The sequence below is a fragment of the Sphaeramia orbicularis genome, chromosome 14 (assembly GCF_902148855.1).
Source record: "Sphaeramia orbicularis chromosome 14, fSphaOr1.1, whole genome shotgun sequence".
Taxonomy (NCBI): Eukaryota; Metazoa; Chordata; class Actinopteri; order Kurtiformes; family Apogonidae; genus Sphaeramia; species Sphaeramia orbicularis.
Window position 1 is genome coordinate 23958949 of NC_043970.1, and position 17884 is coordinate 23976832.

The 17884-nt window shown below is 37.4% G+C and overlaps 1 protein-coding gene across 1 annotated transcript in view; it reads left to right on the forward strand.

Moving 5' to 3' along the window:
• Positions 1-17884, forward strand: part of pcdh1a (protocadherin 1a) — a 116244-nt gene that overhangs the window by 86439 nt on the left and 11921 nt on the right. Inside the window, exon 4 of the mRNA XM_030154186.1 lies at positions 871-1090. Coding sequence (XP_030010046.1) covers positions 871-1090 — 220 coding nt within the window. The remainder of the gene's footprint in view (positions 1-870; positions 1091-17884) is intronic.

Below are 17884 nucleotides of genomic sequence, written 5' to 3' on the forward strand. Positions count from 1 at the left end.
TGTACAAATGTTACAAATGTATAGCCAGTCTTTGTCTTTTATTTATTTATTTATTTATTTATTTATTTATACGCTTCATGTCTTTACAATTCCATTTCAGTTATTTCTACTGAACACAACTATAAAGGTAGCAATGCAGTTGTACAATACACAACACTTGTAGGTTTTTTTGTGTTTGTTTTGTTCCTGGTACAAATGCCACATCCATCTGAAGCTTTAGATAAGGTGGACAACAAATAATGCAGATACACAAATCTGCACATTGTGCATCTAAACCTGATAAGATGCACAGTTTTAAATCATTTATAGTATCGCCATGTCAGGGCGCTGGCTCTACAACTATGTGGAATTATTGTAAACACAAACACATTTTAGACCAGTACCTTTTCATTTATTGTGAACAGATGCACTTTAATCATTCTTAAATCTGTCATTAAACATATGCCGTATAAACACAGTATATATTTCAAAGTCACAGTATGAATGCAGTATCCGATGTTTGTGTGTTGCGCTGCTCTGTCCCGTTTCATATTTTCAGCTCTACATATTTTTCATCTTTGTCTCATATTATGCAGTTTCTGCTTTTGCTAATTTGCACCCCACTTATTATTGGAGTCCATAGCCTTACTTCATTCATATACTATTTCCACCTTATATAAGCTTCAGAATAATAATAGTGCAAAGGGCTATTTAATATTTAAGGCTGTTTAATATTTAATACTATTTTCTGACTTTTGAAGACTGAACTTTAAAAGGCCAGCAAAACCCAACCATAGTCTTAAGTATCTTGAACATCCGTAGTAGACTCGAAAACTATCAAAAGTTTAGCTACGTCGAAGAGACTTAGTTGTTTGTCTGTCTGTTTTTCAGCATCCCCATCGGCGAGTGACCTTCTCTACTACCAACCCTGTGCAAGACCTGCAGGATGCCTCTCAGCACAGCTATTATGACAGCGGTTTGGAGGAATCGGAGACACCCAGCAGTAAGTCATCATCTGGTCCTCGCATCGGACCCCTGACCCTGCCTGAGGACCACTATGAGAGAACCACTCCTGACGGCAGCATTGGAGAGACTGAACACCCTGAAAATGGTATGGTGGCATTCCCCTCCTTTCTGTGTTGTTTTTCTATGAATATTTATTTAAATGTAAATGGCTCTAATGGGCTCTGTGTGCACGTTGGCAATGCTGACACTTGTGGGAGATTTGTTTATGCTCTGTGGCCATTTTAGAGCACAAATGTTGTGGCACCCGTGACGTTGCCTTGCTGTGTTTGTCGATGACTGTGTGAAATGTTATTGGTTTTTAAGCAGATTTTAGTTTGTGTAGGTGTGTGTGCGTATGTGTGTGGGTGTGGGGGTGGTATTAGGGCCGGAGTTAGCAGTGTTTCCATCCTCCTCATCAGCAGGTCCTCTGTCAGACATCCTTAATGACTCTCTCTCACAAGTGTGCTAATTAAAAAGCCCAACTAATGAAGCATTTGCCCTCTAAATAAATCTGAACCATGACATCTGTGCAGACAACACTGTGTTTACTCTAAGCATTTCCTTCCTCTGTGTGGACCCAAGGTAAACTGCAGCGTAGGTGTGCAGGAGCCATATTTCCAAGGCACAGTAATCAATCCACAGAGATGGTCTCAGCATAGGTCCATATAAAAAAGGCAAAGCTGAAACCACCATTCTGTGAACTGTGTATCATAATAGCAATTTTGCTACCTTAAGCTGCCAAACATAATCCATTACCTGTGTAGTAACAAACTATGTAAGTGATTCACATGGTGCATTTACAGTTATTATAGTATTTTACATTGCACGGCTGTATGGATTAGACACTTTTACCTGCAGACGTCTCATAGAAAATTTGTTTTTTTATTAAATGATTATAGAATAAGATTGTATAAATATATAGTGTTACGTTACAAGCATCTATGTTTATGCTAACCATGTATACCACACTGATTTAAAGGGTAAGAAAAGGAAGGTGTTTGCTACCATATAAAATAAGACATGTATCTGCATAAGCTACAGTGCGGATAATGCAGCTGATTAACATTAACCGTCTGTCGCACTGCCTGGAAAAAAAATAAATAAATAAAAAAAGAGGGGGGCACAGATGCACCTTTTGTTTAGTAACTGCCTACCCAAGATTTGCTGCTTTTTCAAGGGGAAAAATAATTCTTTCAAGTGCTCCCAGTTGCAATATCTTGCAGGATCAAAGGGTAAAATGTGTCAGCGCCACACCTAAACAGCAGATGTCAAAGTTCTAATACTGTGAAGCATTAAGGCTTTACTACACAACTGTCTGGAATCCTTTTTCCAATTAAATAGGCTATTCAGTTCTATTACAATAGTTTTATTTATTTGCTTGTGTCAGTTAGAGTTTCTATAATTCGAGAATAGAAGTGGGTGGTGAGGATGAGCCCTCCCAGTGTTGTATTTCCCTCCGGCCCTCGCAAGATCGTAAATTACTAATATCCTATTTAATAGATGGATTTAGTCACCCTATGTAACTACATGCTAGCTGTTTATAGCCCAGAAGGCAACAGTTGTCTATTTCCATGTGTCTTCTGCACCTAGAGTGTGTAATATATGCATTTTCTTTTTTTTTTTTTTTCTCTATTGTTGTTGCTGTTTATTGTGTTTTTCCCATCTGCAGAACACAGGTTTTTGTCAGACAGGGCGCGCTTTGTTGTCAGCAGCAGGAGAGCAAGATTGCAAGCGAAGATGGAGCAGTTAAAGAATGAAAAGATGGCACAAGATGGGGGAGATGTTAGATTATGACAGGGTGCGGGGACTAAGAGTCTCTGACAAGGAGGCAAAGCCCATAGGATGCGCACACAGGACAGGGAGATATGAAGACGAACTGCTAACCAAGGATAGACCTAATTAAAATGTGATTCCCTCTTCAGGGAGATAACAGAAAGCCCACATAAAATGAAGGATTCGACAGAAAAATCAAAAGAGACAGAGGAATTCCTTCCCAGCTCCACCTGAATAGTGACGTGAAGTCTTTTTATGAGCATTTGAGTGACAGAGTGACAGGTTATACTTGGTGCCGAGCTTTATTCATTGCAGTAGAGATGACTGACAACCAAAAAATGGGAAGGTGAGCATGATGTGTCATTCCATTTAGGTTGTATAAAGCACGGTATGTGAACCCTAGACTGTCAGCCTTTGCATCTCTGGGCCCCTGGAATATCGACACGGATGTGTTTTTGTTATACAAGTTGAACTTTGACAGTGGAGGATATACATTGTAAGAGTGTGCACTGGGCTTTCAGTGGAGAGGTGTGCAGTTCACTACCCACTGTGGATCCTTTTTCATATTTAGATAGATATTATAGTTGCACTGATACATGTGCTATATTTGGCTGTTATTATGTTAACTTCTTGATATTTAATCCTCACTTGGATTTGATAATATTGATTCTCGTAAGTGCAGCTGATAGCACATTAGTTGTTTTATTGTAACCCAATTCATGAAATCCTGATCTTAATGTGATTGTTTCATGTAATACAGCAGGTCGATCACAATATGATGGCTGATGCAAAATATTAGCAGTTTATTTTACACATCATTGTACCTGAACATTTTTTTTTTTTTTTTTTTTTTTTTTTCACAGTTCAGTATTCTGACCTTGTTTTCTTGACCGGGGTAGCAGAGAGGAAGGAGTGTGTGTGGTCTGTAGCTGTTTCTTTGCTTCACTTGAATAGACATCAGCACATTCCCATTAGAAATAAGGCTTTAGAGTTGAGAATAGTTTCAAAATGCAGGAATAAAATGTCTTGTATGACATGTATGTTGCCTGATATGCTGCAATTAATGTCTGGATTTTTTTTTTTTTTTTTTTTTGCCTGAGCAGCTGCTCTCTCCTCCTACATTTTCCACTTCTTGTCTGCGGGCTGTGTTAGAGTGCACTCCATTTCAGATTTCCCATGTGTATTTTCCACTATAATATGTGTAATGCAAACTTTGCTTAACTGTTGGTTAATTTCATCAGAAATATCCCTTTGGATGCACATGTCTGTGTACACCTGCTTGCATGCATTTGCTTTTTCAATCGCAGAATGTTGCATCACAACCCAAATCCCTAAATCATTTTCATTACAGTGCTATTTTACTTTAATAGACCCTCATCATAATCACTGAGCTTTGTAATTCTCTTTAAATTGATAGCCTCAGACAGCAAGAAAGCTGCATATCGTGTATGTCTGGTCGCTGTCAAGATGCATGATTTATACTCCAAAATGAAATCAGAGGACGACTGTGGATTGAGCTCTGTCCGTCCCATCTGTCCATTCGCCCAGTCTCAAACGCAGCACATCACGTTCTGATTGATGGTCAAATCAAAGCAATATACAGTATTTGTACTCTTTAGTTCTGAGAGATGGCATCATTTTTGCTGTTTTCTTGCATTAGTCACTGAACTTTAATTCGTTTAATCACTCAACTAACTCATTTTGATATTCCTTCCATCCAATTTTGAAATGGTCTCCAGCAATTATATTTCATTCCTGTTTTTAATTCAACATTATTCCAAGCTAGTGATCCCATTTTGAGGCCAAGCGTGCACCTGGAGTCACATAACACCTAACAGAAATTGTTTAACCTCCTTCTGCCCCACAACCTTGGACACGAGTCACTCGGGACCTCTGAAAAACCCGTCTTTTCGTCTTGTGATACAATTTTGACCAGCAATCCCGTCATGTCTAGTCCAAGCTAGACAATAATCACTCTTCCGGGGATCAGTGGTTAGGCATCTTGGCTGTGATATGAGGGCTAGCACCAATAGGACACTGGTGTATTGAAGACAGGTAACAGGGTGCACACACATACACTCAATTGACCACAGATGGAGGAATTTTGATGTGGCCCGTTGCCCAGCATGAGGTCTCCCCGTGTCTTCCTCTGTGTGGACTCACTGCCATATGGGCTATTGAGAAGGGTGAGATAAAATGGAATAAATGGCATTTGCATGATAATGAGGTTCTTTAGTTATGCTGTCTGATTTTCCTGCCTCAGATCTCTCAGATGATGCATGTAGTGTTGTATATTTGTTCTTTTTAAACTCCTGTCAGGGATTTTACCCTCCCTTCAGCTCATGCCATATCAGTATCATACAGAGCACCACAGTTTTAGCAATTACTGCTTTAACACCATGAGTTCTTTTGCATATTTGTTTGGTGTGTGAATGAAATAATATGATTCATGTAGAGGAGGGATCTGCACACTGAGAAGCAAAACATCAGCCTAATGGGGCTTGTTGGTCTGCAGTGCGAGCATGAGGGCCCTGGCCTGGGTGCCAGTACGGCGCACTACAGCAAGGGTGTGGGTTTGCTCAAACACACGTCATCGTAGCTTGTCAGAGTCCCTGCCTGTTAGTTCTACTGAGTTCAATAGTCCATGCCAGCTTGTACCAACACAGTGGCCTATGGCAGCCGCTGCTGGAACTGCCACCACCTGGGAAAGGACAGGTCATGGGACTGGCAGTTTTTTGGAAGCTTCGGTGGAAAAAGTCCTTACAAGTGGTCCCCTGAGGCAAGTTGTCATGAGTAATACGACTATAATCCAGAGTGCTTTGCTGCACACATATTATGCTCTGCTCACATCAGCTGCTGCTGTTTGTTACCCCCAATTGTTTGTAATTTTATTTCAGAGCAAATAGGTCACTGGAAGAACCTAACTGGAGCAGAATTAAACTCTCTAACCTGGATTAGGCTTTGACACCACGAACAATAGTTTACTATAGACCATTTTCTAATGACTTTATGGCAGAGTGCAGCTCAATTCAAAATTGAACTGATGATGTGTCAGCGCGCCATAGCTCTGAATGTGTCTAGATTTTTTTTGCCCAATTTCAGTCTGAAAATGTTCTTTCGCTCATGTGATTACTAACAATGGCTCTTACACGCTCATGCCGCACTTTGTGTTTGTCAAATTGCTGCAGATAGGCCAGACCTTTGGACGGCGTTATTTGAGAGCGGGAAAGAACGTAGTATCACAGTTCAGCCCATTAACTATAGCAAAGTATGGAATTGGCTTATTGTCTTTTAGAGTGAACTGACATTTTATTGTGTAGCTGAGATTGCAACCACATGTGAAATCTAGATGAGGCCAGAAAAGAAGTCCCATTATCCCAGTAAATCTACGCCCTTGCATTTAATTTCATTGTGGCACGCTCTTTTACAATAAAAGTGATTTCCCTGTAGTTGCATCATTTGTCCAGCTATCTGGGAGACTTTGATAATATCACTGATAATAGTATATTTTTGACAGAATCAAAAAGATATTTTTGGCTGTAGTTTAGTTAGTTCCTTCAAAAATATATTGTATAAAGAAATGGAAAAAAAAAAACTGAGGAAGTTTTTAAATTATAAACAATATCTTTTAAATTATTATCATGGCAGTTTCTCTAGAGAAATAGAGGGGAAGTTAGAAATCATAAGTGATTCAGCAGAAGTTTCATTTGGAACATTTTCCTTTTCCATGGACACATTCCCAGTCTTCTTCATTTTAATTTAGATCTACACAAACTACCCAGCTCTTATCCACACATGTATAACACGGATGAAAACCCAGATGAGTGTTCTGAATTATGGCCAGAAAGAAAAGTGCATGCATATAAGCGCACATTAGGCTCCATAAATAGTGCTTTTAACACCATGCTGCTACTGAAATGGTCCGGTTTTAGCACTAAGCTTGTAAAATGAATGAGTGAGCTAGTATTCATAAGCCAGTATCCCTAAGCTGTAGATGTGCTCATGTATTACTCTAACAAAAGTAGATGGCTTCCTGTACTTAGGCAAAAATTGGTTAGCGTGTTGCTACGCTAGTGAGTCTGGCCAGCAGCATGCTGTAGCAGCAGGTCTGGAGGTGGTAATGTGTGTTTAAATGGGTGTTTGGGAACGACTTCAGAAAACTACAAGTGTATAAAGACACATGGAGAAAAATGCCTTAATTACCCCGGTGCTCCTTCTGGCTATAAAAGATGTTGCTTTAGCTGAGTGTCCACTGGCAGGTCCATGGGATCCTGAGTTGAAACTTTGAGGATAATTATGAAGTCAGGAATAGAAAGCGTGGTAGTGCTCCGACGCTCTCAGTGGGTTTTACCCAGTCTCACCCCAGATGTGATTCGTAGAGCAGGTAGAGCCCTGTGCATCTGGGAGGGGCTGCTGGCTAGGGGCCAGATCCACTTCAACCTCAGTTGGTCAGGCAGCTCAAGCCGGCATCAGAGAACGGCCTCCGGGGTCATCTCTCCATCATAGTGTGATGGGGACGGAGAGCCGCTGAACCTCCCTCTAACTAGTGTTCTGCCCTTCAATGATGGATGGCACTTGAGGGACTGGAATTGTACTGTATGGGTCTGACATGCATTTCCTTATTTCCAGTGAGTCACAGAGGAATGGAGCCGCTCTTGCTTTAAGGCTTTCTCATAGTCAGCTGAGGATATCTCAGAATTCACTGCTGTTCAAGGCCCTTACCAACTCAAATCTAGTTAAACTGAAAATGTCCTTTCTGTACTAAACAGAGAGCAGGAGCACTTTTTTTTTTTTTCAAATGGAAATATTCTCTCAGTGAAAGGATCAATTCTTAATTTGCAGCGCTGCATCAACATGGTATATCACACAGTCAACACTGTACATGCCTTAAGCTAAACAGAAATGACTTGAATTTGTCTTGCTAAACCCTACAGCCAAGCATGTACATGTTATGCATTTAAAGTGCCATTACTAATATTTTAGTGGCCTATTACACAAAATAATCAGACAGTTTTTACAGGGGCATGGCAAGGTCTTTGATCAATGCCACACAGTCACTGGCTGGTTTCCCATTTGTGAAGATTACTGGCTTTCAAAACTCACTTTAAAACTCACTCTGTGGTTTGAGTCATTCCAAAAGAGCCTTCATTCTTAAAGCCAAAGTAGAGTAAATACCACTGTTATCTCACAATTTTTAACCCTTTCATGCATAAGTCACTACAGTGGACAGTTATTTTCCAGCTGTTCTCTTGTATATTCATGAGTTTTGTTGTTTTAGTTCCATATCAGCCAACACAGTGGACACTTACGCACCATCTCATACCCTGACATTCATACCATTACTGTAACTTTGCTGTTCTTGATAAACCTGATCTCCAGTAACATGTTTTAGTGTAAACCAATTGTTATTTTTTCAGACAAGAAGGTTGTTTTTTTTTGTATATTATCTCCATGAAGTGAGTAATTACTAGTATCAGAATATGTTAAAATGTGAGAAGACATCAGATTAGCAGCATTAAAAATGTTTTTATTTCATTGTTTTCAAATCACTTTCTGATATTGGGTTTCAAACATGTTTCTTGTCTTCAAAAAATTAAATGCATGGATATTTTTGTAACTCCATAGAAAAAAAAAAAAACTTGATCACATTGTTTCTTTTCATGCCTAAGGAGGAATATAAACACTGAAGAAAAAAAATCTTGAATAAGGTTCTCACAATTCATGCATGAAAGGGTTAATCTTAGAATTTTCACTGTACCTTCCTTGTTTTCTTGATTTTTCTTTTAATCCCACAGCACATTTGACTCCACTGTAAAATATACTTGAAACTATATAGCTCCAAGCCACAGATATACCACAAACAAGTCAATCGTGCTGTAATCTTCTGGTATCCGCTAGAGGAGTATTTGACTGTACCTATAACATCCATATGATTCTGTTTACTTTCCCTTCGGCTAACTTCTTCGTAGACGGTCATGTTGCAAGACCCCAACACTTGTCACTCATCTTGATGAGTTATCTACTTTGAAACAATATCTAGCCTGGAGATACAGCACCCATCATAGTCACTGCTGCTGGAGGCACTGAAAAAAACAGATGGCAAGTATAGCCACTTTTTTTCTCTTTAAAGCAGTTGCAATATTTACTTGTGTTGTACTTTTTTTTTTCTGTGTCTCTTACTGCTTCCACCCATTGTTGTTGATGTTGTTGCTATTGCCACTCTTGCACTTAACAGCTCTTGAATAGCTATATTCAAAAGAAACAACAGCACCGAAAATGCACTCTGTGAACACTTAGGGTCACAGACAGTGTGCGTGACCTAATTTAACCATCAGATTCATGAAATTTTTATGTTATTATCTCATAATGCAGTGTATGTCATGGTCATTTATGTTAGTTTAATGTGATAAAATATTCATGCTGCAATTTTACTGCTGTATTCTGTATTAAAAAGGCATTAAAAAGCAGGTATGGGCTTAATACATTTCACTAAAGTACTGGGCTTACTAAATGTTTTTTGCCTCCTAGCTACATTTTCCTGTGTATAAGTATGTTTTTTTTTAAATACAGGGTGTCCCCAAAAAAATGTATACACACTTTATATAATTGTAAAGTAGGTGTTTATTGAAATTCATTTAATTTTCAAAATGTAATAGAATTTACAACCATCATTTTATTGTTTTGTCATCGCCTGTTCTCAAACTGACGTCCGTTCTGGTCCAGACACTGCTGACAACGCCAAGCAATGAAATCGCACACATTACGAAACAAAGTCTACACTATAAGACCTGCAACAGTCACTGAATTGAGAGCAGCCATTGAACGTGAATGCACGCAAATACCAAAGGAATTGTTTGGTGATGTGTGCGATTCCATTGCTTGGCATTGTCAGCAGTGTCTGGACCAGAACGGACGCCAGTTTGAGAACAGGCGACAAAACAATAAAATGATGTTTGTAAATTCTACTACATTTTGAAAATTAAATGAATTTTAATAAACACCTACTTTACAATTATATAAAGTATGTATACATCTTTTTGGCACACCCTGTATGCTGGCTCAACTGTGTTATTGGGTTATATGATTAAGTCTCTTGGAGGATTTTAACTTTTTAGTCAAAAGATATGAATATTGACCCCTGCTCGACTCACTAGGACCTTTAAAAGTCAATCAGAAGCAGTGAATGCGATGGATCAGTTATGAACAACAGGGGAGAGGGCATCATGCTGGCTGTAGAAGCTCACATGATGGCCCCCTACCGCCTCTGTGCTCTGTGTCTTTCTTTATGCCCATATTTAGAGCTGGAAATTCACAGTTTGCCTTAATAATTACATATTCAGTCAAGCTTCTTACTCAATGTGAGGTTTTTCCCCTTTCCCTAATCAAAGTGTTGTCAGAAATGCTATAGTACGGCAGAGGGTAAAGCAGTTATGGGAGAGCACTGCTGTTCTTTTCCCGCTGCCTTCGCTACACAAAAAGCAATTTTCATATTTCATCATGCTATATATTTGAATTGTCCTCCTCTAAAGGCAGAGCTGTATTGTGGAAATCACTATGGGAACAGAACTTTCCATTTGACTGTGTTAGTATCGTGGCTTTCCCAGTGAACTGTCAGTCATGCTGCAACGCTCTTCAGTAAATGGTCAAATGAAGCCGTCACCGTCTAGGTCAGTGTTTTTCAACCTTGGGGTCGGGACCCCATGTGGGGTCGCCTGGAATTCAAATGGGGTCGCCTGAAATTTGTAGTCATGGATAAAAATAAAAATAAAAACTTACTAATGAAAAATATGTGGCTAGTTGAGAGAGACAATCACAATCCATAAAAGACATGACAAACTGTGAAGCTGAAACTGAAGCACTGTGGTACTGTTTATCTTTCAAATGTTCATTGTGGTCGGTTTAAGATGTTGCAGCTCTTTCATAATTCATAGTTTCATAGAGTTCTTGCTTGTTCAGTATTAATTGTCAACCTTGTAAATCCAAGCTGGACTGACTGTATATATCCTGACCAAGGAAAATAAAATTCTCACTTTGTGCAGTAATCTACACCTGGCTTTTCTGCCTCCGTCCATAATAATATAAATTATATAGACTAAATGTCGTCTAAAATTAATGTTTATTTGCAACATAGTATAGCAAACTATTACATGATCGAAAACAAATTAGTTTTAGCAAAAAAAAGAAAAAAATGTCTGGGATAGCTAGAAATTTGTGATGGGTTGTGAAAGGTTGGGAACCATTGGTCTAGGGCACAGGTGTCAAACATGCGGCCTGGGGGTCAAATCCGGCCCTCCAAAGGGTCCAATCCGGCCCGCGGGATGAATTTGTAAAATGCAAAACTTACACAGAAGATATTAACAGTGGTGTCAAAATCATTTCAATTCAGGTTCCACATACAGACACATAAAGTCTAATTAGATTTGAAGTGGGTCAGATCAATAAAATATTATCAGAATAACCTGTAAATAATGTCAACCCCAAATTTTCCCTTTGTTTTTTTTGGTGTAAAGAAGTAAAATTACATGAAAATGTTTACAATACCAAACTATCCTTTTACAAAAAATGTGAATAACCTGAACAAATATGAACAAAAGGAAATGTGTGAAGAAAAGTAAATGCAGTTTTACCAATATTCTGCCTGTTACTAAATGTTTTGTGCGATTGTAATGCACATGTGTAAATGACAAACTGATAAACCGAGGCATAATACTGGTAAAATTGCACTCGTTTTTCTTAAGACGATTCAAGTTGTTCATGTTATTCAGATTTTTAAGGAAACTTTGTAGATGTAAACCTGATCATAATAGAATTTTACTTTTTTCACTGTTATTATTTTACTGGTCCGGCCCACTTGAGATCAAGTTGGGCTGAATGTGGCCCCTGAACTAAAATGAGTTTGACACCCCTGGTCTAGGGTCTGTACAAAGTACAGTACAAAGAGTGATTTTAAAGATTGGATTTTATGAGATAACGCTAATGTTCGCCCATGTATGAGCAGAAAAGTATGTCTCCATCAGTATTTCTTTACTTTTTTTTTTTTTTTTTTTTAAATCTGTGTATATTTTGTATTTTTTGCATGCACTGTACACTACACTACATACATTCTGCCTGGACTGCATCCAGACTACATAGTGTTGTATCTGATTCCAATCTGAATCTAACCACTTGCTTTCCGGTTCGATATGATGTATGATGAACAGATAAAAGTTGTCTGCAGTAACCACTACCGCAGGCAAGGCCACATAGCCCACAAAACACAGCAAGCATTGAGAATACATCACAACAGAGGTTTAAAAAAAAAAAAAAAAAAAAAAAAAAAAGGTTTTCTTCATGGTTGGATGTTCTTGTTTTCTTTTTCATGATTGTACTGTGTGCAGGTCTAGGCTTATTAACCGATAATGGTAACTCTTCCAGGGTAAACATGTCTCATGCTGTAGATTGTACAGATCAAAGGTAGAATTAGCAGAGATAGCACCATGATCGAAAGGGGAGGCAAGAAAACAAACAGATCATGGAAGACATCCATTTTACATGTCAATAAGATCAATCGCCTCAAGATACTGAACATGGAAATGGTGAGTAGGAGTTCACTCAAGAGGAAAATCTTCAAATGGAAACAATTCCTTTTTTGATAATTTGATGTGGATCACTTTTAGAATCCCGATGTGAATAGAGACATGTCTATATTAACTGTATTTATCCACTTTGTTGTAAGTAGCTTGGTATTAAAAAAGAAAAAAAAAAGTTGTTCAAGAAATTCCCTGGTGCAATTAAGATAATATTTTCTGTAACACCTAACAATAAGGGTGCCCTTATTAAAGATTCATAAATACTTATAATTAGGTTATTGGTTTACACTCATGAAGAAGTTAAAACAGTTTCATACATCGGTTCTGGCTCACTAATTGAAGGGGTTATACTGTTAAATCTTAGATCTTATTATTTACTGAGTTACTACAGTTTATAAGCTGAGAGGGAGAAGCTTACTGTGAAGAAGAAAACACATCACCATTTATTAATGATTTAATAATATTTAAGATGCCAACCAAGTTCAGGTGGTTTCTGTAAGATCCTGCTTTTATGCTTCCTTTATTGATCCAGTGTGTATGTGTGTTTGTGCGTATTTGGTGCAGTGAAAAATACCTACCTACTAATACAGTAAAGCAGAGTGAAGATTTTTAGCTTAGAGTTTTAAAGCACTATTACCACAAATTGGACAAACACAACACTGCTACTAAACAACTTATCCACATGTTACATAAAACCCTCTGTTAAGTCTTAACATAAGGTAAATTCCTTTTCACTGCACACATTTAAGTGTTTATTCACAGTTTATCAATTGATATTAATTCTAAGTTATTATCAGGGTCACACACACTCCATGATACAACACACATTACTGCATATGTACTACTACTTGTCCAGTGAAAGTGTATAGAGCTGATAAACTGAGCCCAATGATATGGGTGTGGCTGCATTTGAATGTGAAGATGTGTCAATCAATCAAATTTTATTTATACAGTGCCACATCATAACAAAAGTTATTTCATGACACATTTAGAGTTGGTCAAACCAGTCTCTAATGTGCAGATGCCTGCTTAACTAATAATAACCCATACAAACCCAAACAGCCACCAGCAACCAAAACCATCTACCGATCTAAAATGTTCAATACCTGTTGATCCACTAATCCTATCAATACATATAAATAATTAGTGTAAAATACAGTTTGTCATCTTTTCATGGTCATCAGATATGACCCATTTGGATGTTCAGAGGCTCTGTAGTTACCATGGAAACACCATCTTCTTCTACAACATTGATTCACCAGTAAAACCCATGGAGTTTGATGAATAACAGTGGATGGATACACTTGTTTTATGTTCAGTTAATGATATATTTTATATTTTAAGTCACTTTTTCTTTACTTTTTTTCGGTTTTGCTATAATAACCTTTGAATTTACACAGAATTTTCATGAATGTGTACATAATCAGTAAATTAAATATAGGAAAATATATGATTTACACTGAAAAATGCTGAAAAATACATAGGATAATATTATAACAAATGGTGATAAATCATGTAAAGAAGGCTGCAAAAGTAATGCTAGGTCTTTAAGGGTTCATTTAACTAGCGCGTTGGCCTGCGGGGGTCCATGGGTTCTAGATTTGGTGGTTTTTATGCTTTTGTGTATTCATGCATGTTGTACTGCATTTGTCCAGAAGTCACCGCCAAAGCACTGTGGCCATAGCAATGTGATTGCAAGGCTATTGTATCCCAAAATTACTAATATCTCCCAAAATATTGGTCCTATCAACTTGCCGTTTTAGCTACTCTGTTCCTTGACCAATAATACATAAGTATGCCAAACTGCAGCAGTCAGCTCTTTCTGGATTTTGTGTGAATCCCAGGACACACACGCACGCACGGATACAGAGGCCACTTGGGTTTTATAACATGGATAAATCTCAGAAGAAGCTGACAGGTACAAATGCTGCTGATCAAGACATAGGAACCTCAGTAACCAATCGACTTAGAAAATGTAATGTTGTTATAGAAAAAAATTGAAGTCCTCCCCCTTCTGGTTGGACCCCATGGGACTTTACTTTGGAATAAATGTGAACATCAGTTATTGGAGAGAGATGAATACGTTTTTCATCCTTTTTGAATAATGCATCATTTGCACACATGATGTTTGTCAATTTAAAAGATAAGTTCAAGTCAAGAAAATTGCACATGGTCATAAAACTGTTGAAGTCTCAAACTGAAGATACAGAAATATAAAGACTACACACCTGAAAGTTGCTGAGGTGACATCATCGTAATTATTTCTCTCCACGATCTACTCAGAGTCACTGAAAATACCTTTGGAGCTTCAACATGATCGGGCATTAACAAGTTTCACATCTTTTAATACTTTTTCACCTCATGCTCAAAGATTGAGGTAAAATCTAAAAGTAAAATCACATATGATGAGACATTCAGTCCATTGAACTGTTTAATACAAAACTAGAAGTTTATTTACTGTTTTTGTCCAAGTGACAAAAATCATATGTGTCAGGTTAGGTCCCATGGGGTACACCAGATGGGACTGGACTTCACCTCACAATCTGGCAAAAAAAACTGGTTGTTTGTTTGTTTGTTTGTTAACACTCTAGCAGCAAAACTATTGGTTGAATTCATACCAAATTTGGTTTATAGATTGCCAGTGACCCAGAATAGATCTGATTACATTTTGGGAACAGTAGGTCAAAGTTTAAATTTTCTTTGAATTTTTAAAATCTTTTTCCCCCTTTACTTATAATGGGTGAAATTTCATATGTCTGTAGCAGCAAAATGTTTGGTTGAATTCATATCAAATTGGGTTTATAGATTGCCAGTAACCCAGAATAGATGTGAGTCGGTCAAAGATCAAATTTTTTATGATTTTTTAAAATCTTTTTTTTCTCCCATTTACTTGTAATGGGCAAGATTTCACATGTCTATAAAAATATACATTTTGTTTCAATTTACTTCAAACTTGGCACATATATAGAGGCAGTTGATATGCTGACATCACCACATGCACAGACATTAAGACATCAGCTGGATCGATGCCAAAATAAGCTACGATACGTGCGAGGAGTGGAGTTTGTTGTGCCCGGCACCACTTGTTATTACAAGCTTATTCATGATTTACAAAGTGTTTACAGCCTAAGTAATAAACTGTTACAATGTACAAATCCTTTGTAAAGCTACTTTTATTGGTGTGATACCATATTTTCGACTAAAATCAAGAATATACTCTCTGAGTGTTTGGTCTTGAAAAAAACACACAGACAGATTAGTATGGGGGCGACAAATGGTAGAGGTAAAAGCAGTTACATATTTCGACCTCAGTGTAAAAGCCCATTACTTGTTAAGTGTTTCTGGGAAAATCGTGTTCACAGGAGGTGACAAGTGATATGTAAAGAATATTTAAAATAAAACTAAATAGCCTTATTTTTCTCTGACAGCATCTACCTGCTAGCACAAGCCCAGTGATTGCTGCCACTGTGGTTGAAAGGACCACAGAGTGCAAATATAAACGCCTAAAGCAGGAGGAAAGCTTCAAAAGCAGGAACCAATAAAGAGACATTCAGACAAGAGAAGAAGAAAGACATTTGGTGTGTGAGACAGGAATAGACAAGTGACTCCTCAAGTAAATGTCACAGAGTAATCAGAGTAGGGTTGCGTGATGAAACAGTCTGTCTAATTATCATGACAGTATTTTCCATTAAACTAGTCTTTAAAAAAAAAAATAATATATTTTTGGTGAATATTTTCTCAGCCCCATCGTCGCTTTCAACCTTGATGCTGTCACCACTCATTACGCCTGAAATTTTGTTCCTTTTGTTATGCAATCGGCTCTAGAAAGAGACAGACACAGGGTCAATCAAGTTGTGTAGCACCAAGCAGCTTCTGTTCTTCTAAACAAATGTAATCTACAGCTTTTGGACCACTTCATGCTGATGACGAGTGCTTCTTCCTCTGGCTTGAACTGTGCAGAATTTGCAATGAAGTTACACTAATGAAATCACCAGCCTATTGAGTGTCCAGTCACAACCCCACACCACAGGGATTTAGTCTGCATTTCTTTGAGCATTTTTAATTAAATTACACTGAAAACTGAATAGGAAATGTAAGGTTTCCTGTTTCAGCAGAATGAGAAAGTCAGTGAAGAAGTAAAGAGGAACTAAATGTTATTATATAGGATAGTACATTGCTTTTAGAAGTGCAGCAGAATGATGTAGTATACTGTAATAGTGTTTTTCATTGCTATATCAACATGTTGTTATTGCCTTTTCATGCATTTATTTACACAGATGTACTTTACAAGTTCTATACATAAGACAAGTGTGATGGAGCATGTGTTAATGTACTTAATAATACATTCTATGCATCAAATGTAGACACAATAAATATTAAAATAAGCAACATTAATAATTGCTCCATGAATCGGCCTAAAGAGCAAATGCTGAATGCTATATTTAGATGCTTTAAACTCTCCATGCACATTTAACTTGGAGTCCCTAAAGCCCTCAATACATAAATATGAGATTTAACACAGCATATATTGTATTGCTGTTTATCATCTTTTCTGACTGCTCTAATAAAAGATTTAGCTAAGTTGATGTAGGCTTCATTTCCTGTCAATGCAAATTCAACCTGACTAACAAAAGGTCTGTTGACATGACATCTAGTATAATCTGTATCTGAATATTATTTATAGGAAGGATGTTGGACCATGTGTGTGCATGTGATTTTAACCCATAAAGACCCAAACATACACTGGTGACCAAAATTATTTACTGATATAAAAAGTTTAATAACTGCTGATTCATTAATTCTGTCAATCCATGTGGATAATTGGTAAAAAATACAGTTTGTTATCTTTTTATGGTCATCACATATGATCCATTTGGACGTTCAGGGGCTCCTTAGTTACCGTGGTAACACCCTCATCTTCTACAACACTAGTCGCGCTTTTCTATCGGACATCTGCACAAAATATTACCGATATTTATTAAATGTAAAAAAAAAAAAACAGAAATGCGTAATGTCGTTTTTTTCATTAAATCACAAATACATTAATTTGTTTATTTATTATTGCAAGATGACATGAAAAGTCATTCCATAAACCTGGCAACGAACGTAAATACAGATATTACAGATATACAGATATATTCAATATTATCATATATTACCCCTCTATCCTGTACTAAATTTAAAAATGATTTGGTTTCCTGGTGTGTCCACATATACCGTGCTGTGTTTCTTCTAAAACTCTTCTTCGCTTGTTGTAACGTTCGTCAACATCTGGTCTTTTTTGTTCACGTGACTCTAGTTGCAGAAAAAGGTCTTTCCATTGCAGTTTTGCATGATGTACCAATTGCGCTACAACTGAAAAACCACCTTGTGCTTTGAAAAATGACAGCGAAATTGTTGTTCTTCCATTTGGCAAATTTTTATGCGCAAGTTATGTTTGCTCAATTTGAGGGTCAATGGAAAAGCAACTACTGATTAATCAGTAAAAACCAGTGGAGTTTGATAAATGACAGTGAGTGGAGATACTTGTTTTTCTGTTCAGTTAATGATATACTGTA